Below are 27,214 nucleotides of genomic sequence, written 5' to 3'. Positions count from 1 at the left end.
CTCTAACACACATCACACATAGGCTGGGTATGTCTGTGTTAGTCTAGCACAGACACACACTTCTCACTAAGTCTAAACTGTAACACAGTTTAAGGTAGGTCTACACCTGAGTTGGGTTACATTGTAATGTATTTTTTGGTGTTGATGCGTTACATTGGTGATGGGAGGATAAACTCCACCATTTCCAGTAAAAGACAGTTGGTGAGCTCTCTGCGAGCCAGCTACACAGAAAGATAGTTAGGACACATTTTCAATTCACTGATATTTAGCTATGTTTTTATTGATTGTAGTGCTGTAGCCACGGTTATTGTAGTTTTTACTTTGAAAGAATAAAACCATCAGTCACAAAAATTGCTTTTGGTACAATACAGCTGCAATGGCACGTTACAACGGTATCAGGCTCTCCCTTCACAGCTAGCAAGCTAGCACAGGTCATGGAAATGGGGGTGGTGAATTTGGACCAATCCCTGACAACCCATCATCAAAACGTAGCTACGAAGCTCTACTTTGTAACCTGCAATGTTTTTTCAGTGTCTCTGAGAACATTTAACCTTATATTTCAGTCCAAAGTATGTTTGATGACCGTAGAACACACTCAGGACTTTCCAATACTTGTTGGCAATACAATGTCACATCAATCTTACTCTGGTATAGTGAAGAATACCATTCGCAAAGAGCAAATATGAACACACCGATTTCACAGGATTCAGAAAAAGGGCTGTCTCACAGATTTGAACGTTTTAAGCATGACGCTTGATTTAAAATTGTGCTCATATTGCGTAAATATCATGACGTACAGTACTGGGATTTTTAGACAACTCCCACATTCATGTTTTCAAATGATTTATGTATTTTGACGACAACATTATTGACATTTAGTGAAAATTGATTTGATTACTGCAGTTATCTTTGTAGAATTCTCGCATAGCGTCCATTGTTTATCGCGTCACCTAACACCTTAGTACTATATTATGTTTTTTCACTAGATACCATAGATAATATGCCTATTTGTGCTACATAAAGGTTTTGGGTAAACGTAGATATTACAATGCTCCCTCTCATGCAAAATATATGTGATTTGTTTGATTGAACCCTCTATCACATTGTTTGACAGAATGCTCACTAACTAGCTCTTTGGCCCCAAAACTCATGGATAGAGGTGATAACAATTCGGCCTCTGAAAGATTCAAAATCATTTCAAGTGTCGACAATACGTTTTTGGGAAGGGGAATGGTTGAACTGCATGGCTCCATTGGCTACTCAAAGCTCAGATGATACATTATTAAATGGGTAAGAGATAAGATACTAAGATAAACAGAAACACTATACAGTGTTGCACATTTTTATTTTTTATTTTTTTTCCTTGGTTGTCATTTGATTTCTCAAGGTTAGGCTATTTGGTTTAGGCATTTCAGTTGCCGATGAGTCAACCTTGTTGTGTTGTTCAGCAGATAATAGCTCTAGCACTCATGGTTACAAGTGCTTTTGACGCAATTGCCTGACGTGGTCATATAGCCCAATAATGAACTAAATGGCTTAACATTACTCCTTATAGTCCAAGGACCTTACATGTTCTGTTTAGAGGCGAATTGGCTCTGGCAGTCAAACCAGACAAATACTCCACCTAAACGTAGTTGCAGCCAACAGTATTTTTCAGCGACAAGACGTTTGTGGCGCCAGTCTTCCCTTTACACACAGGTCTTCTTGAGTCGACGATGGCTAATTAGCGCATGTACGCTTCTGTTTTCCATAAACAAGCACTGTAACATGGACAGTGTAGCCTTTGGGCTGGGCTGTTACATGACACACTGCATTTCAGACAAGCCCATTCTGATTCTCCAGTTGTTTTCGGCCTGTTGTATTATTATCTCTGGTCTGTAAATGATGAAGGAATAGCTAGACTTGGTGCCGTCCCACCCTTCGTCCCCTGGCCCATTGGGTTCTGGCTAGGGGGAGGCCTGTCTAATATGCTATTAACTCAGCCTGCTCCTTACTGGCTGGGAGTGGGTTAGTTTAGCCAGCACACTCAGTTTTATACCTGCCGTAGGCTCATCCCTTAGTGTACCGCACACATAAACGAACATATGCCCATCCAGTTGTGTGTCTGATATAGAAACTATTGACAGATCAATCTCATTCCATTTTGACCCCATCTGCCGGTCGCTTAAAACCTGCGATCAAATCAAATGTTATTTGTCACATGCTTTGTAAACAAAAGATGTAGACTAACAGTGAAATGCATACCTACAGGCCCTTCCCAATGATGCAGAGAGAGAGAGAGAGAATTGAGAAATAATAACTCATAATATATACAAAATGAGTGACAACAACTTGGCTATATACACAAGGTACCAGTACCAAGTCGATGTGCAGGGGTCTTCTGTCTGCTTTTCATAAACAAGCACTGTAACATGGACATATGGCTGTGTGGGAACCCTAACCCTATAAAGGTGTGTAGTAATTTGCTTAAAAATAATAATTTCCTGCTGATATGAACAATGTTCCTTATGTTTCCAAAACCGTACTGCACTCAATGCATTTTAATGTTCAGAACAAGTGTCGGAGCTCTTAACAAAACTTCCCCGGCCAGAAGATACTATCGTCACTAAAGGTAGCGTATAATGGGCTTTAGTGGTCATAGGACTGGCAATTTTGATAAATGTAATAAGCAATTTTTTTGTGAAATGTTTCTCAGATTGTAACAACAATGAATACAATGGATGGATGAACTGTTGTATAGAAAATCTGTGAAGTAATTATTATTTTCCTCACATTTCAGATGGCAGGAAAAATGAGGAATGAGCAGATTTCTCACCTAAACAGTTCCCCACCTATTGTAGACCCCTCCATGTATGGCTACGGGGACCAAAAGCGATCGGTGGAAGACGGAGGTAAGCTAGTTGCTATTAGCCATTTCATTCTTCTCTTGCCGGCAATTTTAAAGGGATAGTTTCCTGAGGTTTTCACAATGTCTTAACTTTTTTACCTTGAAACGAGTCCATGAACGATTAGTCACCAATCAGACATGCTTTATCTACTCATTTGCTGGATGCAGAGTTCATCAGAGTTCAAGTGAAGGTCAAGAAAATCATAGAGAAAGCAAGACTGTATTGCAATCATCTCTGATGAGTGGTTGAATGTTCGTGGGCAAGGAATAACTAACTACATCATCTCCACCCCTCAACCAGTATTCTACAAGAGCACAGACACAAGGGACAACAGACACACTGGTCTCTACATTGCAGATGAGCTGAATGCAGTCATCAATGACCTTGGACCACAGAAGGTATCTGCACTGGTGACAGACAATGCTGCGAACATGAAGGCTGCTTGGTCTAAAATGAAGGAGTCCTACCCTCACATCACACCCATTGGCTGTGCTGCTCATGCATTGAATCTGCTCCTCAAGGAAATCATGGCACTGAAAACGATGGATACACTCTACAAGAGAGACAAGGAAACGGTTAGGTATGTGAAGGGTCATTAAGTTATAGCAGCAATCTACCTCACCAAGCAAAGTGAGAAGAATAAGAGCACCACATTGAAGCTTCCCAGCAACACCCGTTGGGGTGGTGGTGTCATCATGTTTGACAGTCTCCTGGAGGGGAAGGAGTCTCTATGAAATGGCCATATCACAGTCTGCCGATATGGACAGCCCCATCAAGAGGATCCTCCTGGATGATGTATTTTGAGAGGGAGTGGTAAGCAGCCTGAAACTCCTGAAACCTATAGCAGTAGCCATTGCATAGATGGAGGGAGACAATGCCATCCTGTCTGATGCTCAGACTCTGCTTGCAGATGAAAGAGAAGAAATCCGTACTGCCCTGCCCACTTCACTGTTGCTCCAAGCAGAGGAAACTGCACTTCTGAAATATATCAAAAAGCGTGAAGACTTCTGCCTGAAGCCCATACACGCCACGGCATACATGTTGGGCCCCAAGTATGCTGGCAAGAGCATCCTGTCTGGTGCAGAGATCAACAAGGCCTATAGTGCCATCACTACCATGTCTCGCCACCTTAGCATGGATTAGGTCAAGGTTCTTGGCAGTCTGGCGAAGTACACTTCCAAGCAAGGGCTTTGGGATGGAGATGCAATATGGCAGTTGTGCCAACATATCCATCAGCCAGCTGGTGGAAGGGACTTTGTGGAGCTGAGGTTCTTTCCCCTTTTGCCTCCATCATCCTCCAAATCCCACCAACATCAGCCGCATCAGAGCGCAACTTGTTTGGGAACACACACACCAAAGCATGCAACAGGCTGACCAATACAAAGGGTTTAAAAATTGGTGGCAATCTGGGCAAATTTTAGGCTTTTTCGAGCCTGACAGCGTACCATCCTCAACAAGATTGGACAGTGAAGATGAGGCCTCAGAGTCTGATGTTCAAGAGGTGGACATTGAGGAGGTCCAGGGAGAAGACATGAAAGCTTGAGAAGAAGACAACCAAAGCTTTAGTTTCAAGACTATCAGTTTACAGATGTATGTCGAAAATGTTTTTGGGAGATGCGATGGATCATTGGGGATCATTCAATATTTCCTTTTTGTTGTTTAGTGAAATCATCCCATGTGGAGAGTTAACTAATTTAATTAAAGTTCAATTCCACCTCTGAATATTCCCCAAAATGTGCAACCCTTTTTATGTACATAAATATTATTCCAATGTAGCAAGGTAGCAGTTTTCTACCTTTGGACCCTGGTAATCTGTCAGGATCCGAAGGTATTTATTCAATATTACAGTTTTTATTCTCTTCATCACAAATCCATTCATCCACAACCCAATCTAAGCTAGGTACGAAGATGATAAGGGGCAACAGTTTAGAGACACTTTCATCAATTTCATCTTAATACAAATGACATTGAGTCTGAAAACATATGGGAGTTGTCGAATGGACCATAGGAAAGGGGTAGAGATTTGTATTTGAGATCCCAAACAATCAGCATTTTGACACTACTGAGCTGAGCCAAGTTGTACTGCGCTGGCCTCGTTACGCATGCACCGTCGTTGCTGTAACCAGGACAATGTGAAAAGAAAATATCAGAGCCAGCATGACAGTGTGAAAAGGGTATATGAGTTGGCCAGTTCTCCTGCACTGGACGCCCTATCCTGCGGCGATGGAAAAGCGTACAGTCTTAAAAAGCCAAGCTAAGGAAAGTTGGATTTGAGTGACAAATGCCATTGTTTGCTATGATGGCACTATCCCGCTGCTCCTCTAAGTCACTTCTTTTTATTTGTCCATTTTGGGGGCCTGCCAGGCTGATCGTGGGAAGATCCATACTGAGTTGGAAGATTAAATACTGTTTAAATGTGGTCCTACTGGAGCTGACTGTAGCCAATGACACCCGACTGGATTACTGTCTGTGTATTGTCTGTCGGAGAGAGAAAAAAATGTAAAATTTGAAATCCATGACTGCTGGTTTGCTACAATGGAAATCCTCCATAAAAATCTCTTAGGCCTAAGCCACCTTTCTTGTGAGGCACCTACTGTAAAAGTTCCCATCAGCTAGGGATAGTCTTCTAATAGTGTCACACTATGCAAAAACAAAATGTCTGACCAGTTAGAATATATTTTGGCAATTAAAATATATCGTCTGTGGGGGGGGGGGGGGGGTTGTAATCTCAGATCATTTAGATATTCAGTTTGGAATTTTAAGACCCCTTTAGGTATATATAAAATTTTAAAAACTTTAATGTTATTAGCCCATAGGAACACTTTGAATAACCAATGGAAAAACAGATGGTCCAAAAAGGAAGTTTGTCCTATATATGAGAGATGTGAAACTCCAGGAAAAAAAAGAAACGTCAACTGTGTTTATTTTTCAGCAATCTTAACATGTAAATATTTGTATGAACATAACAAGATTCAACAACTGAGAAAGCCATGTGACTAACAGAAATGTAATGTGTCCCTGAACAAAGGCTGGGGTCAAAAGTAACAGTCGGTATCTGGTGTGGCCACCAGCTGCATGAAGTACTGCAGTGCATCTCCTCATGGACTGCACCAGATTTGCCATTTCTTGCTGTGAGATGTTACCCCACTCTTCCACCAAGGCAGCCTTCCCCATTGTCATGCTGGAGGGTCATGTTAAGATGAGCCTGCAGGAAGGGTACCACATGAGGGAGGAGGATGTCTTCCCTGTAACGCACAGCATTGAGATTGCCTGCAATGACAACAAGCTCAGTCCGATGATGCTGTGACACACCGCCCCAGACCATAACAGACCCTCCACCTTCAAATCGGTCCCGCTCCAGAGTACAGGCCTCAGTGTACCGCTCATTCCTTCGACCATCACCCCTGGTGAGACAAAACCACGACTCGTCAGTGAAGAGCACTTTTTGCCAGTCCTGTCTGGTCCAGCGAGGGTGGCTTTGTGCCCATAGGCGACGTTGTTGCCGGTGATGTCTGGTGAGGACCTGCTTTACAACAGGCCTACAAGCCCTCAGTCCAGCCTCTCTCAGCCTATTGCGGACAGTGTGAGCACTGATGAAGGGATTGTGCATTCCTAGTGTATCTCGGGCAGTTGTTGTTGCCATCCTGTATCTGTCCCGCAGGTGTGGTGTTCGGGTGTACCGATCCTGTGCAGGTGTTGTTACACGTGGTCTGCCACTGCGAGGACGGACAGCTGATTGTCCTGTCTCCCTGTGGCGCTGTCTTAGGCGTCTCACAGTACAGACATTGCAATTTATTGCCCTTGCCACATCTGCAGTCCTCATGCCTCCTTGCAGCATGCCTAAGGCACATTCATGCAGATGAGCAGGGACCCTGGGCATCTTTCTTTTGGTGTTTTTCAGAGTCAGTAGAAAGGCCTCTTTAGTGTCCTAAGTTTTCATAACTTTGACCTTAATTGCCTACCGTCTGTAAGCTGTTTGTCTTAATTGGATCTACCCATCCCCGATCCGGGAGTGTTGTCATCAACCACAGTAATTAGCATAACGCAAAGGACAACAAATATTTTCTAGAAAATATTCATATTCATGAAATATAGTGAAACACAGCTTAGCCTTTTGTTAATCACCCTGTCATCTCAGATTTTGACATTATGCTTTACAGCCAAAGCAAGACAAGCATTTGTGTAAGTTTATCGATAGCAATCTGGTCACAAAAAGCAATCAAATTAAATCGTTTACCTTTGATGAGCTTCGGATGTTTTCACTCACGAGACTCCCAGTTAGATAGCAAATGTTCCTTTTCCAAAAATATTATTTTTGTAGCCGAAATAACTACGTTAGTTCTTCACGTTTGGCTGAGAATTCGACCGGAAATTGCGGTCACGACAACGCCGAAAAATATTCAAAATTAGCTCCATAATATCGACAGAAACATGGCAAACTTTGTTTATAATCAATCCTCAAGGTGTTTTTCAAATATCTATTTGATAATATATTAACCAGGACAGCTGTATTTTCAGTAAGACCGGGTGGAAAAATAGCTACCTCTGTCTATTACGCAAGAATTACTCTGAGAGCCCTCAGCCGGACACTTACGCAATGTAGTCGCTTACGCTCATTCTTCAACATAAGGTGTGAAACTACGTCAAAATGCTGTAGACACCTTGGGGAATACGTAGAAAAAGGAATCTGGTTGATAGCCCATTCACTGCTCAATAGGGACGCATCGTAACGCAGAGCTTTCAAAACATGAGTCACTTCCTGATTGGATTTTTCTCTGGCTTTTGCCTGCAATATCAGTTCTTGTTATACTCACAGACAATATTTTTACAGTTTTGGAAACTTTAGAGAGTTTTCTATTCTAAGCTGTCAATTATATGCATATTCTAGCATCTTGTCCTGACAAAATAGCCTGTTTACTTTGGGAACGTTATTTTTCCAAAAATGAAAATAGTGCCCCCTATTTTCAACAGGTTAATGACCGTTCCACAGGTGCATGTTCATTAATTGTTTATGGTTCATTGAACAAGCATGGGAAACAGTGTTTAAACCCTTTACAATGAAGATCTGTGAAGTTATTTGGATTTTTACAAATTATCTTTGAAAGACAGCGTCCTGGAAAAGGTTATATAAAAAAGACCAGGACATTTGTGGGAACATATTTACCCCCCTTTTTTAGGCACTAAACTACTTCCATATATACACCAAAAGTATGTGGACACCTGCTCGTCGAACATGTCATTACAAAATCATGGGCATTAATATGGAGTTGACATGTACCTGTTCGTGAGAGACTCACCTTTCGATAGAGGGGCCATAATAGGTTGTAGGCCAAACTGTTCGGACGCTACAGACGTTTTCGTGATAAGACCGATTTTCAGGACATCATGGTCTGACACACACCGCTGTAGCTCAGCCACCTTACATCGCAGATGCGAAAGGATATCTCTAGCTTAAACAGACAGAAATAGACTTGAGGGTTAATGAAGCCGATGACTTATGTGGTAAACTCCTCAATGCCATTGGATGAATCCCAGAACATATTCCAGTCTCTGCTAGCGAAACAGACCTTGAAGCTTAGCTTAAAATAGAGTTATTGTCAGATTTGCTAAATGGAGGGCGAGGGAGAGCTTGTATGTGTTTCTGTGTGTGGAGTAAAGGTGATCTAGAGTTTTTTTTTGTCTTCTCTAGTTGCACAGGTGACATGCTTGTAGAAATGAGGTAAAATTGATTTTTAGTTTCCCTCCATCAAAATCATTAGCCACTGGATGAGCATTTTCTTGTTTACTAATGGCCCGATACAGCTTGTTGAGTGTGGTCTGGTTGCCAACATCAGTTTGTGGTGGTAGGAAAAATATAGATACATTATCTTGGTAAATAGTAGCTTATCATGAAGTATTCTAACTTTGACCTTGAGACTTCCTTAATATTAGAGAGTGCGCACCAGCTGTTCTTAAAAAACTGCTTAGGGATAGGAGTCCCGCTAGCGAGACAACTTCCGGTGAAACTGGAAGGCGTGCAATTCAAATAAATGATCATAAATATTATGGATTTTAAACATTTATGTACATATCTTATATCAGCTGAAAGCTTAAATTCATGTTAATCTAACTGAACTGGCTGATAGCTATTACAGCAAAAACATGCCAAGCGATTGTTTGAGGACGGCACCCCACCTCAAAATATTTTTCCACCGGCACAGGTTTCATACATTCACAAATAACGATTTAAATAAATATTGACTGACTTTTTGAAAATCTTCCTCTGATTTGTCATCCAAAGGGTCCCAGCTAAAACATGTAGTGTCATTTTGTCATATAAAATTCTTCTTTATTTCCCTAAAAGGCAGTTTAGTTGGCGCCATCGATTTGAGTAATCCACTCGTTCAACAGGCAGAGAAAGGAATCAGAAAATCTACCCCTAAACTTTGTTTCAACAAGTCAAAATAAGTTTCTATTTACTCCTCAGATACCCTAAAATGTAATCAAACTATAATATTCATTTCGGAAAGAAGTACAGTGCCTTGCGAAAGTATTCGGCCCCCTTGAACTTTGCGACCTTTTGCCACATTTCAGGCTTCAAACATAAAGATATAAAACTGATATAAAACTGACATTTATTGGATATTTCAAACTTTTTTAACAAATCAAAAACTGAAAAATTGGGCGTGCAAAATTATTCAGCCCCTTTACTTTCAGTGCAGCAAACTCTCTCCAGAAGTTCAGTGAGGATCTCTGAATGATCCAATGTTGACCTAAATGACTAATGATGATAAATACAATCCACCTGTGTGTAATCAAGTCTCCGTATAAATGCACCTGCACTGTGATAGTCTCAGAGATTCGTTAAAAGCGCAGAGAGCATCATGAAGAACAAGGAACACACCAGGCAGGTCCGAGATACTGTTGTGAAGAAGTTTAAAGCCGGATTTGGATACAAAAAGATTTCCCAAGCTTTAAACATCCCAAGGAGCACTGTGCAAGTGATAATATTGAAATGGAAGGAGTATCAGACCACTGCAAATCTACCAAGACCTGGCCGTCCCTCTAAACTTTCAGCTCATACAAGGAGAAGACTGATCAGAGATGCAGCCAAGAGGCCCATGATCACTCTGGATGAACTGCAGAGATCTACAGCTGAGGTGGGAGACTCTGTCCATAGGACAACAATCAGTCGTATATTGCACAAATCTGGCCTTTATGGAAGAGTGGCAAGAAGAAAGCCATTTCTTAAAGATATCCATAAAAAGTGTTGTTTAAAGTTTGCCACAAGCCACCTAGGAGACACACCAAACATGTGGAAGAAGGTGCTCTGGTCAGATGAAACCAAAATTGAACTTTTTGGCAACAATGCAAGACGTTATGTTTGGCGTAAAAGCAACACAGCTGAACACACCATCCCCACTGTCAAACATGGTGGTGGCAGCATCATGGTTTGGGCCTGCTTTTCTTCAGCAGGGACAGGGAAGATGGTTAAAATTGATGGGAAGATGGATGGAGCCAAATACAGGACCATTCTGGAAGAAAACCTGATGGAGTCTGCAAAAGACCTGAGATTGGGACGGAGATTTTTCTTCCAACAAGACAATGATGCAAAACATAAAGCAAAATCTACAATGGAATGGTTCAAAAATAAACATATCCAGGTGTTAGAATGGCCAAGTCAAAGTCCAGACCTGAGTCCAATCGAGAATCTGTGGAAAGAACTGAAAACTGCTGTTCACAAATGCTCTCCATCCAACCTCACTGAGCTCGAGCTGTTTTGCAAGGAGGAATGGGAAAAAATGTCAGTCTCTCGATGTGCAAAACTGATAGACACATACCCCAAGCGACTTACAGCTGTAATCGCAGCAAAAGGTGGCGCTACAAAGTATTAACTTAAGGGGGCTGAATAATTTTGCACGCCCAATTTTTCAGTTTTTGATTTGTTAAAAAAGTTTGAAATATCCAATAAATGTCGTTCCACTTCATGATTGTGTCCCACTTGTTGTTGATTCTTCACAAAAAAATACAGTTTTATATCTTTATGTTTGAAGCCTGAAATGTGGCAAAAGGTTGCAAAGTTCAAGGGGGCCGAATACTTTCGCAAGGCACTGTATCTTTATGTTTGAAGCCTGAAATATGGCAAAAGGTCGCAAAGTTCAAGGGGGCCGAATACTTTCGCAAGGCACTGTATGTTCAATAGGAAACCAATTTTAGCAGGTGTGTAATGTCTTCATGGCGCGCGCAAACATGATTTTCCAAGACTGTGTACCTTTCTTATTTGTTTTTAAAGTTACAGGCCTGAAACCTTGATCATTGTCTGCTGACACCCTGTGTAAGCCATAGGAATTGCATCCAGGGAGCTAATTGTCAATACCTTTCTCTCGCAATTCTAAGAGGATGGTCTCTCTCAAAATAATTCTGGTTGGTTTTTCTTTATTTTCTTCTACCATTTTTATTGTGTTATTATTTTAACATTTCTACAAACTTCAAAGTGTTTTCTTTCCAATGGTTCCAATTATATGCATATCCTGGCTTCAGGGCTTGAGCTACAGGCAGTTTACTTTGGGCACTTCATTCAGACAGGAAGTGGAGAAAAAAGGGGTCTAGCCCTAAGAAGTTTTAACAATGACACACCCCCCCTAACCTTACCCGATTCTGCAATACGGTCTTGACGATGCATAGAAAAACCAGCTAAATGTCTCCGAGAAACATAGGATATTACAGTTCTTCAGTTCGCCAATAGAACAGAGGGTAGAGGCAGATTATTTGCCAATGTAGTTTTGGTGAGCAGTATGTCTTGCACCGCCGACTCGTTGAAGTAGAAACCATCTAAATCGAGGTTAGTGATTGATCGTTGTTCTGATGTTCAGAAGCTTTTTTCGGTCATAGCAATCATTATGTACAAAAAAAAGCTACAATATTCAACTTTTTGAGTGGCCCGTCCAAATTCGCATAGAAATGTGAGTGAAAGATAATCTGTATGTCGACACCTGCTCGTCAAACATCTCATTCCAAAATCATGGACATTGATATGGAGTTGGTCCCCCCTTTGCTGCTATAACAGACTCTACTCATATGGGTTGGAACGTTGCTGAGGGGACTTGCTTTCATTCAGCCATGAGCATTAGTGAGGTCGGTGGCTAATGTTGAGCGATTAGGCCTGGCTCGCAGTCGGCTTTCCAATGCATCCCAAAGTTGTTCAATGGGGTTAAGGTCTCGTCTCTGTGCAGGCCGGTCAGGTTCTTCCACATTGATCACGACAAACCATTTCTGTATGGACCTCGCTTTGTGCACTGGGGCATTGTCATTCTGAAACGGAAAAGGGCCTTCCCCAAACTGTTGCCACAAAGTTGGAATCACAGAATAGTCTAGAATGTCATTGTATGATGTAACATTAAGATTTCCCTTCACTGGAACTAAGGGGCCTAGCCCGAACCATGAAAAACAGCCCCAGATCATTATTCCTCCTCCACCAAACTTTACACTTGGCACTATACATTGGGGCAAGTAGCATTCTCCTGGCATCCGCCGAACTCAGGTTCGTCCGTTGAACTGCCAGATGGTGATGCGTGATTCATCACTCCAGAAAACGTGTTTCCACTGGTCCAGAGTCCAATGACGGCGAGCCGTACACCATTCCAGCTTGGCATTGCGCTTGGTGACTTTAGGCTAATGTGTGGCTGCTCGGCAATGGAAACCCATTTAATGACACTCCTTATGAACAGTTATTGTTTACAGGGGCAGCTCGAGCAGGACAGACATTTGATGAAATTACTTGTTGGAAAGGTGGCATCCTATGAAGGTGCCACGTTGAACGTCACTGAGCTCTTCAGTAAGACCATTCTACTGCCAATGTTTGTCTATGGAGATTGCATGGCGGTGTGCTGGATTGTATACACCTGTGAGCAACTGGTGTGGCTGAAATAACAGAATCCACTAATTCGAAGGGGAGTCCACATAGTTTTGTATGTAGAGTTAATGTCTCCGTTGAAAGTAAATCAAAGAAGCAGTTGATCTGTTCTATGTGTGCTATTTCTATGCTTTCCATTCTTAAGTTTAGTTTTTGTCTTTTACTTTTGGTTTTGTACACCAGGTTTGAACAGCTGAAAATAGTGTTTTTGGTTATGGAAAAGATATTTCACAGCAGTATAGACGGTACATTGATTCCCTAAGGAATGACTGCTTGTTTTGTCACAAACAGAAATTAGGCAAACTATTAGAATTTTTGCAACCAGTAAATGGCGGAGCAATTTCTGCATATTGCACCTTTTTATTATCAGCTCCAAAAAACATACAAAATAGTAGAATTGGAACCTGTAAAAGGGCCTCCATTGCAGCGCATTTCAGGCTCTTTGGCATGGGTGCAGCCAATAATTTTTTCTTAATATATTTCATATTAAAATATTTTTGAAGAAAAAAAAGTTACCTTCACTAATATATTTTTCTCTCTCCTCTGCATCTCCTTCTGGCCCTGGTCTCCTTTCCGGCTGGCTCTTGCCGCCTCCCCTCATAGTAGGTAACCAGCTGGGAGCCATGGTACATCAAAGGTAAGCCTGTAGCCAGCACCAATTTACCCGCTGTATTGACAGACAGTAAATACATATTGATTGAGCAATCTGTGGGATTACTCCCTCTCCTCCACTTCATTTTAGCTCACTATCCAACCCAAATACACAACACTGGATCCCCAGCGGGATAGCGCTGAAGTACTTAGACCAGATAATGATTTGTGGACAGCTTCACCGTCTTCTGCTTTGCAAATATAGCAAAGTCTAAAGTATTATGTGTGTAGGTAACTGCCAAAATAAAGGAAACACCAACATAGTGTCTTAATAGGGCGTTGAGCCACCTTGAGCCAGAACAGTTTCAATGCCCTTTGACATAAATTCTACAAGTGTCTGGAAATCTATTGGAGGGGTGCGACACCATTCCTCCACAAGAAATTCCATGATTTTGTGTTTTGTTGATGGTGGTGGAAAACGCTGTCCCAGGCGACGCTACAGAATATCCCATAAGTGGTCAATTGGGTTGAGATCTGGTGACTGAGATGGCCATGGCGTATATTGTTTTCATGCTCATCAAACCATTCAGTGACCATTCATGCCCTGTGGATGGGGTCATTGTCAGCTTATGGGAGCATCTTATGGGATGTTAATTGTTTAATTCACTCAGGAACCTCACCTCTGTTGAAGCACCTGCTTTCTAAAATATACTTGGCATCCCTCATTTACTCAAGCGTTTATATTATCTGTAGTTCCTATGCTCTATCACAGCGATGGAACAGCAGATAAGTGTTATCCATAGCCCTGTAGTGTAGGTGCGCAACATAATCATTTATTGACTCATCTGATGGCCTTTCTACACTGTATCCGTCTACTGCTACTGCCCACAAAAATATTAAATTGTCGTTTTTTTACGCGTACAAAACATTAAGAACAGCTTACTAATATTGAGCTGCACACCCCCCCCCCCCGCCCTCAGAACAGCCTCAATTCATCTGGGCATGGACTCTACAAGGTGTCGAAATCATTCCACAGGGATGCTGACCCATGTTGACTACAATGCTTCCCACAATTGTGTCAAGTTGGCTGGATGTCCTTTGGCTGATGAACCATTCTTGATACACCTGGGAAACTGCTGTGTGAAAAACCCAGCAGCGTTGCAGCACTTGTCAAAACAGGTGCACCTACTACCATACCCCATTCAAAGGCACTTAAATATTTTGTTGCCCATTCACCCTGTAAATGGCAGACATTCACAATCCACGTCTCAATTATGTCAAGGCTTAAAAATCTTAATTTAACCCATCTCCTCCCCTTCATCTGCACAGATTTGAAGTGGATTTAACAAGTGACATCAATAAGGGATCATAGCTTTTACCTGGTCGGTCTATGTCATGAAAGAGCAGGTGTTCTTAATGTTTTGTACACTCAGTATATATATCTTGTCTCTTTTCACCCCACCCTCTTGTAATTTAGGGCTGTTTTGACAGAAGACTTCAAAGTGCCTGATAGAATGGTTGGATTCAGTAAGTACATGTTATGGGAGGTACGTTATGTGGTTTGGGATGTTTTCGTCCTTGGATGCTTGATTTTGAGTTACGTTAAAGGATGTACAGTGCCTTGCGAAAGTTTTCGGCCCCCTTGAACTTTGCGACCTTTTGCCACATTTCAGGCTTCAAACATAAAGATATAAAACTGTATTTTTTTTGTGAAGAATCAAAAACAAGTGGGACACAATCATGAAGTGGAACGACATTTATTGGATATTTTAAACTTTTTTAACAAATCAAAAACTGAAAAATTGGGCGTGCAAAATTATTCAGCCCCCTTAAGTTAATACTTTGTAGCGCGGGGTATGTGTCTATCAGTTTTGCACATCGAGAGACTGACATTTTTCCCCATTCCTCCTTGCAAAACAGCTCGAGCTCAGTGAGGTTGGATGGAGAGCATTTGTGAACAGCAGTTTTCAGTTCTTTCCACAGATTCTCGATTGGATTCAGGTCTGGACTTTGACTTGGCCATTCTAACACCTGGATATGTTTATTTTTGAACCATTCCATTGTAGATTTTGCTTTATGTTTTGGATCATTGTCTTGTTGGAAGACAAATCTCCGTCCCAGTCTCAGGTCTTTTGCAGACTCCATCAGGTTTTCTTCCAGAATGGTCCTGTATTTGGCTCCATCCATCTTCCCATCAATTTTAACCATCTTCCCTGTCCCTGCTGAAGAAAAGCAGGCCCAAACCATGATGCTGCCACCACCATGTTTGACAGTGTGTTCAGGGTGATGAGCTGTGTTGCTTTTACGCCAAACATAACGTTTTGCATTGTTGCCAAAAAGTTACATTTTGGTTTCATCTGACCAGAGCACCTTCTTCCACATGTTTGGTGTGTCTCCCAGGTGGCTTGTGGCAAACTTTAAACAACACTTTTTATGGATATCTTTAAGAAATGGCTTTCTTCTTGTCACTCTTCCATAAAGGCCAGATTTGTGCAATATACGACTGATTGTTATCCTATGGACAGAGTCTCCCACCTCAGCTGTAGATCTCTGCAGTTCATCCAGAGTGATCATGGGCCTTTTGGCTGCATCTCTGATCAGTCTTCTCCTTGTATGAGCTGAAAGCTTAGAGGGACGGCCAGGTCTTGGTAGATTTGCAGTGGTCTGATACTCCTTCCATTTCAATATTATCGCTTGCACAGTGCTCCTTGGGATGTTTAAAGCTTGGGAAATCTTTTTGTATCCAAATCCGGCTTTAAACTTCTTCACAACAGTATCTCGGACCTGCCTGGTGTGTTCCTTGTTCTTCATGATGCTCTCTGCGCTTTTAACAGACCTCTGAGACTATCACAGTGCAGGTGCATTTATACGGAGACTTGATTACACACAGGTGGATTGTATTTATCATCATTAGTAATTTAGGTCAACATTGGATCATTCAGAGATCCTCACTGAACTTCTGGAGAGAGTTTGCTGCACTGAAAGTAAAGGGGCTGAATAATTTTGCACGCCCAATTTTTCAGTTTTTGATTTGTTAAAAAAGTATGAAATATCCAATAAATGTCGTTGCACTTCATGATTGTGTCCCACTTGTGGTTGATTCTTCACAAAAAAATACATATATATTTATGTTTGAAGCCTGAAATGTGGCAAAAGGTCGCAAAGTTCAATGGGGCCGAATACTTTCGCAAGGCACTGTATTTATTTTGTCAAACTGACACATTACCTGAACTATTTTCTCCACTCCCATCCCACTTTTTTTCTCCCCTCCTTCTCCCGCTTATTTTAGTCATAGGCAGAGGAGGTGAACAAATTACGAGAATCCAGCTGGAGTCCGGGTGCAAAATTCAAATTGCCTCTGGTAAGCAGTTCTAAATATACAAATCAAATTTTATTGGTCACATACACATATGTAGCAGATGTTAATGCTTTGTTCCTAGCTCCAACAGTACAGTAGTATCTAACAATTCACAACAATACACACGAATCTAAAGTAAAATAATGGAATTAAGAAATATATAAGTATTAGGACGAGCAATGTCGGAGTGGCATTGACTAAAATACAGTGGAATATAATGCAGTATATACATATGAAATGAGTAAAGCAGTATGTAAACATTATTAAAGTGGCCAGTGATTCCGTGTCTATGTACAGTGTAGGGATTCATGATATATTGGTGAACATATCGGAATCGGCTGATGTTAGCTAAAAATGCCAACATCGGTGTTGGCCAGATGTTTAGTTTAACGGCAATGTTAAAAACCAATGTCAAAGCTACCATGCATACCTATATAATGTAGGTACAGGACGTAATGACACCACGTAAAATGTTGGGCTTCACGTGCAACAAAGCATTGTTAACCTAGCCCACAATGTCTGCTGTGTGGATCAAGCAGTCAACAAGTCGAGCAGTCATTTGAAAGAGTAAGAACATTTCAGTGAGACAACTCAAAGGCGAAATCCATTAAAGCCAAGATAATGGAATTCATTGCCCTTAACCAATCAACCGTTCTCTGTCATGGGTGATGTTGGCTTTCGCCGACTGGTCGAACACAGGTACACACTACCAAGTGGGCTATTTTTCTGATGTTGCCTTACCGGAGTTACACAGTAATAGCGTCACTGCTGTTAGCTTCACGACATAGATACTATGGAACACCGTTTGGGTCTTTGCGTGTCAAAAAATATACAGTAGCACTGTTAAAGGGCAATAGTGGAATTTGCGGTTTGCCTTCAGAATAAAAGTATGTCATTGACAGTGATGCAAATTATTACAAATAGTAGCATTATGCCATACTTTTATTTTGAAGGCTAACCTCAAAGTCTACTTTTATTTTGAAGGCTAACCGCAATAGCTAACCGCTATTGTGACTAATCCTTATTGTGGCTAGCTTCACATAGATGGTCCAACCACCATTAATCAAATAAGAACTGTCTTATAAATTAGGGTTAATTTAGATGACATCTAGCTATATAGTTAGCTAGCTATAGCTACTGAAACAGTGTCGTTTTGCTATGTTTTTGGGGAAGAACTACATTGTTTGCATCTATGAACTAGCTAGCTTTTTTTTAATGATCCACTTTACCAGCGTCATAGCATACATATCGATGAATCGTTGTGACATATGGAATACAAGTGATGGTGTAATCCATGTGTAATAACTACGTAAAAAATTATTATGTGACGTTCAGTCATATTCAGGTCATGATTGATCAACAAACTTATTTGACATGTCAAATTGTGTTATTTGATGTGTTAAATAGTATATTTTTTGACACGCAAAGACTCAAACAGCGTTTCATAGGAATCCTGGTTGAGAATGAAACGACTGAACAAATGAACAACGTAACAGCACAGCAAGTAAGTGACAGAAATAGGTTTTGATGATGTTTTACTGGTAATGGGGACATATGTAAATGCCAACAAATAACTTTTGTGTGTGTGTGTGTGTAACCTTTATTTAACTAGGCAAGTCAGTTAAGAACAAATTCTTATTTACAATGACGGCCGGACGACGCTGGGCCAATTGTGTGCCGCACAATGGGGCTCCCAATCATGGTCGGATGTGATACAGCCTGGATTCGAACCAGGGACTGTAGTGACGCCTCTTGCACTGAGATGCAGTGTCTTAGACCGCTGCGTCCATGTGTGTTTGTATGTGTGTGTTAACTATTTAACTATACTGGAATGCTTAAAAGGCAGCTACAATTTTAAATATCGGTTATTGGTATTGGCCAAAAATGTAATATCGGTGCATCACGAGTACAGTGCCTTCGGAAACTATTCAGACCCCTTGACTTTTTCCACATTTTTTTTCTTCTTCACACAATACACCGTAATGACAAAGCAAAAATAGTTTAATTTTTTTTTTTTTTACTAATTTAGAATAATAAAAAAACAGATATGATGTTTACATTAGTATTCAGACCCTTTACTCAGTACTTTGTTGAAGCACCTTTGGCAGCGATTACAGACGTTTTGTCTTCTTGGGTATGACACTAAAAGCTTGGCACCTGTATTTGGGGAGTTTCTCCCATTCTCTGCAGATCCTCTCAAGCTATCTCAGGTTGGATGGGGAGCGTTGCTGCACAGCTATTTTCAGGTCTCTCCAGAGATGTTTGATCGGGTTCAAGTCCGGGCTCTTGCTGTGCCACTCAAGGACATTCAGAGACTTGTCCTGAAGCCACTCCTGCTTTGTCTTGGCTGTGTGATTCGGGTCTTTGTCCTGTTGGAAGGTGAACCTTGATACCAGTCTGAGGTCCTGAGCACTCTGGAGCAGGTTTTCATCAAGGATCTCTCTGTACTTTGAAGAGGTGCAGTTGCACCTTCTAAATCACACTGTCTGTTTATTTGGACCATTTCAGAGTGTCAGTGACATGTACGCCGAGGAACTGAAGCTTTTCACCTTCTCCACTGCGGTCCCAGCGATGTGGATAGGGGCATGCTCCATCTGCTGTTTCCTGAAGTCCACGATCAGCTCCTTCGTTTTGTTGACGTTGAGGGAGAGGTTAATTTCCTGGCACCACTCCGCCAGGGTCATCACTTCCTCCCTGTAAATTGAGGTCAGCGAAGTAGCAGTGTTGTTTTCTACCTTCACCACCTGGGGGCGTCCAATCAGGATGCACAGGGCGGGGTTCAGTCCCAGGGCTCCAAGCTTAATGATGAGCTCTGAGAGTACTATGGTGTTGAAGGCTGAGCTATAGTCAATATGTGGATATGTGGTTTCCAGTTTGCACACAGTCCAGTGTAGCTCCTTGAGGGCCGCCGTTGTATCGGCTTGACGTGGAATATACACGGCTGTGACTATAACCGAAGATAATTTTCTTGGGAGGTAATTCGTCGGCATTTGATTGTGAGATATACTAGGTTGGGTGAACAAAAGGACTTGAGTTTCTGTGTGTTATCATGAAACATACACTACCGCCTTTCTTCTTCCAGGAGAGTTCTTTATTCTTGTCTGCGGGAGGTACTGAGAACCCAGCTGGCTTTATGGATGGAGACAGTATTTCGGGAGAGAGCCATGATTCTGTGATACAGTGTATGTTACAGTCCCCGATGTCTCTCTGGAGGGAGATCCTCACCCTGAGCTTGTCTACTTTATTGTCCATAGACTGAACATTAGCTAGTAATATACTCGGAAGCGGTGGATGGTGTGCACGCCTCCTGAGTCGGACTAGAATACCTCTTCTCCTCCGGTGGCATCTTGGAGCAGCCTCTGGGGTAAGTTCAATTGCCCTGGGGGGGTAAGAACAAAGAATCCAATTCGGCAAAGACGTATTCCTGGTCGCAATGCTGGTTAGTTACCGCCGCTCTGATATCCCAAAGTTATTTCCGGCTGTATGTAATAACGCAAAAAACATTCTGGGCTACTAATGTAAGAATTAACACACCAAAAAAACAAAATACTGCAAAGTTGCTTAGGAGCTAGAAGCAGAGCTGCGATGTTTGTCGGCCCCATTGTACAGTATGTCCCTTAATGTCTGTGACTACACACACTTCCCAACACTTCCTGTCCTTATGTTAGATAATAACCAATATCAGATTGCTTTTACTTTTATATCTCATTAACATACAGTAGGACACAAGCTAATCAAGGCTGTCAGCAATGAGGTGATGATGCAAAATGCATTATCATGAGCTTTTATGTTCTGTACCGAAAGGGTTCTATCTCAAAAACTTGACTCCTTTAACTGTATGCCAGCGGTTCTTTCTCATTGTAGAGAGTGGCGGTATGATGGACAGAGCCTGCTCCCTCAATGGAACCCCAGAGAGCATTGAGTGAGTTTCTATATTGAGACGTTGAACGTGACAGAAATTCTATAAACTCAGTAGCAGTATCGTCAACAATCCTTTGTCATTTTTGAAAAGAACAATATGTCCCATTATTGATGGTCTATAGATGCTCACACACTGTATTAACTTCAAAACTACACATTTATTTAACTGTTACTCCATAATATTACAGTAATTGACTATACATAAAACAGTTTTAAAAACCACATTGTGGACTAATCATAAAATGTTGACACTGTAGGCAATCATGTAATTGGTATTACCTAAAAATACATCACATCTATACATCATTGATATGCAACTGTTTGCTCTCCACCAGGCAGGCCAAAAGAATGCTTGGGCAGATAGTGGACCGCTGTCGAAACAGCCCTGGGTTCCACAGCGAGGCTGAGGACAACAGCTCAGTCCACGAGATGCTCATCCCAGCCAGCAAAGTGGGCCTAGTCATCGGGAGGGGAGGGGACACCATCAAGCAACTGCAGGTATGCCTTCTAAGATATATATTTTTTAAATCAGTTCTCTTGGGCTATAGTACTTCCTCTAGCCTACTATACTAATCCTCTATGATCTACAACTAGCCTTATTACTACCATTATAACTGCAGTCACTACTGGTACTAGGCCTACAAAGCTTTTTTTAACCTCTTAGAGCTTCCCCTACTTTGTGCAATTTCCGCCTGAAGACATACCCACATCTAACAGCCTGTAGCTCATGCACAGAACCAAGGATATGCATATTCTTGGTACCATTTGAAAAAAAACACTGAAGTTTGTGTAAATGTGAATTGAATGTAGGAGTGTTGAATGTAGGAGAATATAACACAATAGATCTGATAAAAGAATGGAAAAAAAACATGTTTTTTATTTTCGTATCATCTTTAAAATGAACAAGATAAAACAAACATTCAGATAGGATGTTAAGAGGATGATAAGGATGATAAGAGGGCAACAGTACTTGTGCAAAGTTTCAGAATGATAACTTCCAAAATGAGTGTGCTACATGACATTTATCATGAAGTCACCCAGGTGTCCCACACAAGTAGCCCAAATGTACCCAAGTGGCCAAATTGGTGAAGGTATACATTTTGAAACAAATAACTATATACAAAATACCAAAATGGTATTCTAACTATTTACACACTTTCAATATTTGGAAGACCCTCAGTCCTCTATCAAAACAAATCAATTTAAATAGCCCCAGCCTAAAACCCCAAACAGCAAGCAATGCAGGTGTAGAAGCACGGTGGCTAGGAAAAACTCCCTAGAAAGGCAAAAACCTAAGAAGAAACCTAGAGAGGAACCAGGCTATGAGGGGTGGCCAGTCCTCTTCTGGCTGTGCCGGGTGGAGATCACAGTGGTTGTAGAGGGTGCAACAGGACAGCACCTCAAGAGTAAAAATGAACAGTTTAGGGTTCCATAGCCGCAGGCAGAACAGTTGAAACTGGAACAGCAGCAAGGCCAGGTGGACTGGGGACAGCAAGGAGTCATCATGCCAGGTAGTCCTGACACATGGTCCTAGGGCTCAGGTCCTCAGAGAGAGAGAATTAGAGAGAGCAAACTTAAATTCACACAGGACACCGGATAAACTCCCATTCGGAGTCAGTGTCACTGTGAAAGAAAATGTTCAGTTAGAATAGTTTCACATATGAGCCCTTATTCAACAGGTATAATAAACAGATATATATATATGGAGTACAGGGAACATAAGGTTGAATATATTATGACCTGCTTGATCTACTGTCTCTTTTATATTATGACATTTCAGCAAGATCTACTGTCTTTATTATATTACAACAGACCAGCTGTATCTACTGTCTCCATTTCACTTTGGCCATTGTTGTGGGCCTGCCCTCCCCTCAACAGCCTCAAATAGGCTATTTCATGTGGGTTGGGGTGGGGCGGCAGACACACGCATCTCACATTTCATGACATTACATGTTTATATATTGCTTCTAAAATAAAATAAAAATCACAAATAATATTTGATATTATTAATTTCAAACAAGGGCATTAGCATGATAAGAACTTACCAGTCCAAAACGATGTCCTCTCCCGTTCAAAAAATATTCCTCCACAATCGATAAATGAATCGTCCTACAACAATCTGTCTCACTTTCCCAATCAATTTATTCAAAAATTGTGTGTACATCTGTATATCTAGACTTAGATTTAGCTTTCCCTGACTTAGTCGCCAAACTGATTGATATATAAACAGCTAAATCTACACGTTTACCAAACAATGCAGTGCGTAATATGTGTTTCTCCTTCCGGTATGAAACCCCAATGGCGAATGACTCTTTACCCTGGAGCTTACTACATGGGTTGGTCTTGCAACACATAAACTTGACCTATTGCCGTTTACCTCAGCTCATTGGCTATCTACCCAGCTAGATTTCAAGACGATCAGTGGTCATTGGGTTAAAAGACAGTCAATCAACGAAACAGCGGGCAAATCATTGGTGCACAATGATGTCATGACTTGTTGTCTTCAAATCGGTTTCTTTCAGTCAATACGTCCCGCGAAATGGCCCATCACTTTTGATTGTGTTACAAACAAACCAGTTGATTGCAGTGAAACCAAACATGACTGGAAAAGTCACGTTCTGTGGGGGTTATTTACCCGGAATGTGTCGTCGAAAATGGAATGAGACGGAATTCACGACACAAGCGGTTCACAAAATGTTTCGTGTTGGGTTATAAAAACACATTTTATCAAACAAAAGCTCATTCATTGTGTAACAATGAGCATTGGAATTGCAAACAGACGAAGATCGTCAAAGGTAAACCATTTATTTTAATGCAGTTTGTGATTATGTTACGCCTGTGCTAGTAAAATTGTTGTTTTTTATGGGTCTCTATGCTCAGATAATCGCATCGTATTCTTTCGCAGTAAATCCTTTTTGAAATCTGACAACGCAGTTGGATTAGCAAGATTCTAGGCTTTCGATACACGTGAGACACTTGTATTTTCATGAATGTTTAATATGACTATTTATGTAGCGATCACCGTATGTTGTGGAATTTCAGCCCGCTAGCGGGTTCAGTGCGCAGACAGGTTAACCCCACTACAACTTATTTCGCAACCATAAATACTTGCACACACATTTTCATTTGGAAATGTTCATTGTCTAGTCTCTGCAGTCTTTTCTCAACTGTATCCACCTGTAAAGCTCATTTGTGATTTGAACATCAAGTAATTACTGCCAGTAACTGCCAAAACAAAGGAAACACTTGAGTAAATTAGGGTTCTGGCAGCTCTGTTATGGTGTGGGGTCAGGGGTTAAAGTTCTCTCTTCCTCTCAGACACATTTACCCATCCATCCATCGACTTACCATTCCCACACAACATATAGCCTATACATCCACACACCCATTCTCTCCCACCCTCCTAGACATAATCATATTCACTATCCCTTACTCTTCCCTCATACTCCCGTTCGTATACACAAACACACCCACGCACATCTATAGAACAGCTATAAGATAAGACTTTATTTTAAATACATTTTTTTAAATATAACCTTTTTTTAACTAGGTAAGTCAGTTAAGAACATTCTTATTTACAATGACGGCCTACACCGACCGAATCCGGACGACGCTGGGCCAATTGTGAGCCGCCCTATGGGACTCATTCACAGCCGGCTTTATTAGTCCATACAGGCTTGAAATATGACTTCTGCTTTTTATCCAACCTAACAGATATACACACACATCCACACAAACACACACTAGGTTGGATAGGCACTAAAATGAATAAACGTTCTAGGTAGTCATTATTATTCCTTGTTTGCCATTTATAGCTAATTTATATATTATATTATAGCTAATATTCAATGGTTGTTATTGGTGAGAGTGGAGATGGGATTGGGGTGGTGTGGCTGGGAGGGAATCAGACACTCCTGAATTATGCTTGATGCCTTCGGTCTCTTTGTGGACCCACTCTCTCCAAGTAGAGCCCCACCAGCCACTTTATTTTAATTTGTTAGGAGAGGTGTTGGAGTTTTAAAAGCCCTAAAAAGGCACAGTGCCTCAAAGTACAAAGAAGTGCTTTATATTTTTTTAAATATTTTATATTGTTCTCTGTTAAATGTCTGTTCTTTCTACATGGTCACACGTTATATAATATGCGTAATGTACAGTCGTGGCCAAAAGTTTTGAGAATGACACAAATATTAATTTCCACAAAGTTTTCTGCTTCATTGTCTTTAGATATTTTTATCAGATGTTACTATGAAATACTGAAGTATAATTACAAGCATTTCATAAGTGTCAAAGGCTTTTATTGACAATTACATAAAGTTGATGCAAAGAGTCAATATTTGCACTGTTGACCCTTCTTTTTCAAGACCTCTGCAATCCGCCCTGGCATGCTGTCAATTAACTTCTGGGCTAATTCCTGACTGACGGCAGCCCATTCTTGCAAAATCAATGCTTGGAGTTTGTCAGAAATTGTGGGTTTTTGTTTGTCCACCCGCCTCTTGAGGATTGACCACAAGTTCTCAATGCAATTAAGGTCTGGGGAATTTCCTGGCCATGGACCCAAAATATCAATGTTTTGTTCCCCGAGCCACTTAGTTATCACTTTTGCCTTAAAGCAAGGTGCTCCATCATGCTGGAAAAGGCATTGTTCGTCACCAAACTGTTCCTGGATGGTTGGGAGAAGTTGCTCTCGAAGGATGTGTTGGTACCATTCTTTATTCATGGCTGTGTTCTTAGGCAAAATTGCGAGTGAGCCCACTCCCTTGGCTAAGAAGCAACCCCACACATGAATGGTCTCAGGATGCTTTACTGTTGGCATGACACAGGACTGATGGTAGGGCTGTGCTCACCTTGTCTTCTCCGGACAAGCTTTTTTCCAGATGCCCCAAACAATCAGAAAGGGGATTCATCAGTGAAAATGACTTTACCCCAGTCCTCAGCAGTCCAATCGCTGTACCTTTTGCAGAATATCAGTCTGTCCCTGATGTTTTTCCTGGAGAGAAGTGGCTTCTTTGCTGCCCTTCTTGACACCAGGCCATCCTCCAAAAGTCTTCGCCTCACTGTGTGTGCAGATGCTCTCACACCTGCCTCCTGCCATTCCTGAGCAAGCTCTCTACTGGTGGTGCCCCGATCCCGCAGCTGAATCAACTTTAGGAGACGGTCTTGGCACTTGCTGAACCGCTCTCCTTGAAGTTCTTGATGATTCGATAAATGGTTGCTTTAGCTGCAATCTTACTGGCAGCAATATCCTTGCCTGCGAAGCCCTTTTTGTTCAAAGCAATGATGACGGCACGTGTTTCCTTACAGGTAACCATGATTGACAGAGGAAGAACAATGATTCCAAGCACCACCCTCCTTTTGAAGCTTCTAGTCTTTTATTTGAACTCAATCAGCATGACAGAGTGATCTCCAGCCTTGTCCTCATCAACACTCACACCTGTGTTAACGAGAGAACCACTGACATGCAATGACATTTTCTTCCCTTATATCCCAGCCCCCAGACCAAGAAGGTTGCTTTTTAATCTTGTAATGTACCTTACATGGGGTGAAATACACATTATTTCATTGCATATCCACCTAGGGCCAAATCTGTTTTCTTTAAATATACACTACCGTTCAAAAGTTTGGGGTCACAAAGACATTTCCTTGTTTTTGAATGAAAAGCACAACAAATGTGCATTTTTTCAAAGGGACATTTCTAAGTGGCCCCAAATGTTTGAACGTAGTGTAATTCAAGCAATAGTAGATAAAATCCAGACAGGAACTATTTTTTTAGCAGGTGACTTAAATCACATATTTGACAAGTTAGACAGACATAGCAATTCAAAAGGCACATTTTAAGGAGCCTCCAAAGAGGCGGAAAAATTGTATATCTACATACAAATAATTTACAGGACACCTGGATATTACTTTTCCCAACTACAAATAACAGTTAGTGACAGAATATGGAGAATGAACAGGCACATTTTCAAGACCCTGAAATTTATGAAATACGTGATTTAAAATAAACCTTTACCGTTGCAAATGTAGACAGAGAAGAAGGAAGACTTTTTTTTTTTTAGAAAGAACCCATAAGAAATATTTACAAGGAAAAGAAGAAAATACAATTCCTGAACTTAAGCAGGAATAATATATTTTACTTTTGAAGAGAGCCAACAACTACAGGTTAAACTCCAGTAAAGCATACGATTTAATAGAAAATAAACCTGGTAAACATCTCACAAAACGAACACTCGCCAAACCAGTTAAACTCAGCAAAAAAAGAAACGTCCTATCACTGTCAACTGTGTTTATTTTCAGTAAACTTAACGTGTAAATATTTCTATGAACATAAGATTCAAGAACTGAGACATAAAATAAACAAGTTCCATAGACATGTGACTAACAGAAATGGAATAATGTGTCCCTGAACAAAGGGGGGTCCGATAAGCTCAGTCCGATGATGCTGTGACACACCGCCCCAGACCATGACGGAACACTTCCAAATCGATCCCGCTCCAGAGTACAGGCCTCGGTGTAACGTTCATTACTTCAACGATCAACTCAAATCCGACCATCACCCCTGGTGAG

The 27,214-nt window shown here is 41.2% G+C and overlaps 1 protein-coding gene across 9 annotated transcripts in view; it reads left to right on the top strand.

Annotated features, from left to right (window-relative positions):
- LOC110526076 (far upstream element-binding protein 3) overlaps positions 1-27,214 on the top strand; it is a 77,898-nt gene that overhangs the window by 3,763 nt on the left and 46,921 nt on the right. For 5 of the 9 annotated variants that reach the window (XM_021606677.2, XM_036980326.1, XM_036980327.1 and 2 more), the window contains exons 2-7: positions 2,780-2,891; positions 13,384-13,417; positions 14,849-14,898; positions 16,661-16,732; positions 20,594-20,651; positions 20,986-21,148. In XM_021606677.2, the coding sequence (XP_021462352.2) occupies positions 2,780-2,891; positions 13,384-13,417; positions 14,849-14,898; positions 16,661-16,732; positions 20,594-20,651; positions 20,986-21,148 (489 nt within the window). Of the gene's footprint in view, positions 1-2,551; positions 2,612-2,779; positions 2,892-13,383; positions 13,418-14,848; positions 14,899-16,660; positions 16,733-20,593; positions 20,652-20,985; positions 21,149-27,214 lie in introns of all 9 variants that reach the window. The other 4 variants (XM_036980331.1, XM_036980329.1, XM_036980328.1 and 1 more) reach the window with 4 other exon arrangements.

This window comes from Oncorhynchus mykiss, chromosome 6 (genome assembly GCF_013265735.2).
Source record: "Oncorhynchus mykiss isolate Arlee chromosome 6, USDA_OmykA_1.1, whole genome shotgun sequence".
In the NCBI taxonomy this organism is placed as follows: Eukaryota; Metazoa; Chordata; class Actinopteri; order Salmoniformes; family Salmonidae; genus Oncorhynchus; species Oncorhynchus mykiss.
This window is presented reverse-complemented; position numbering and strand designations above follow the sequence as displayed.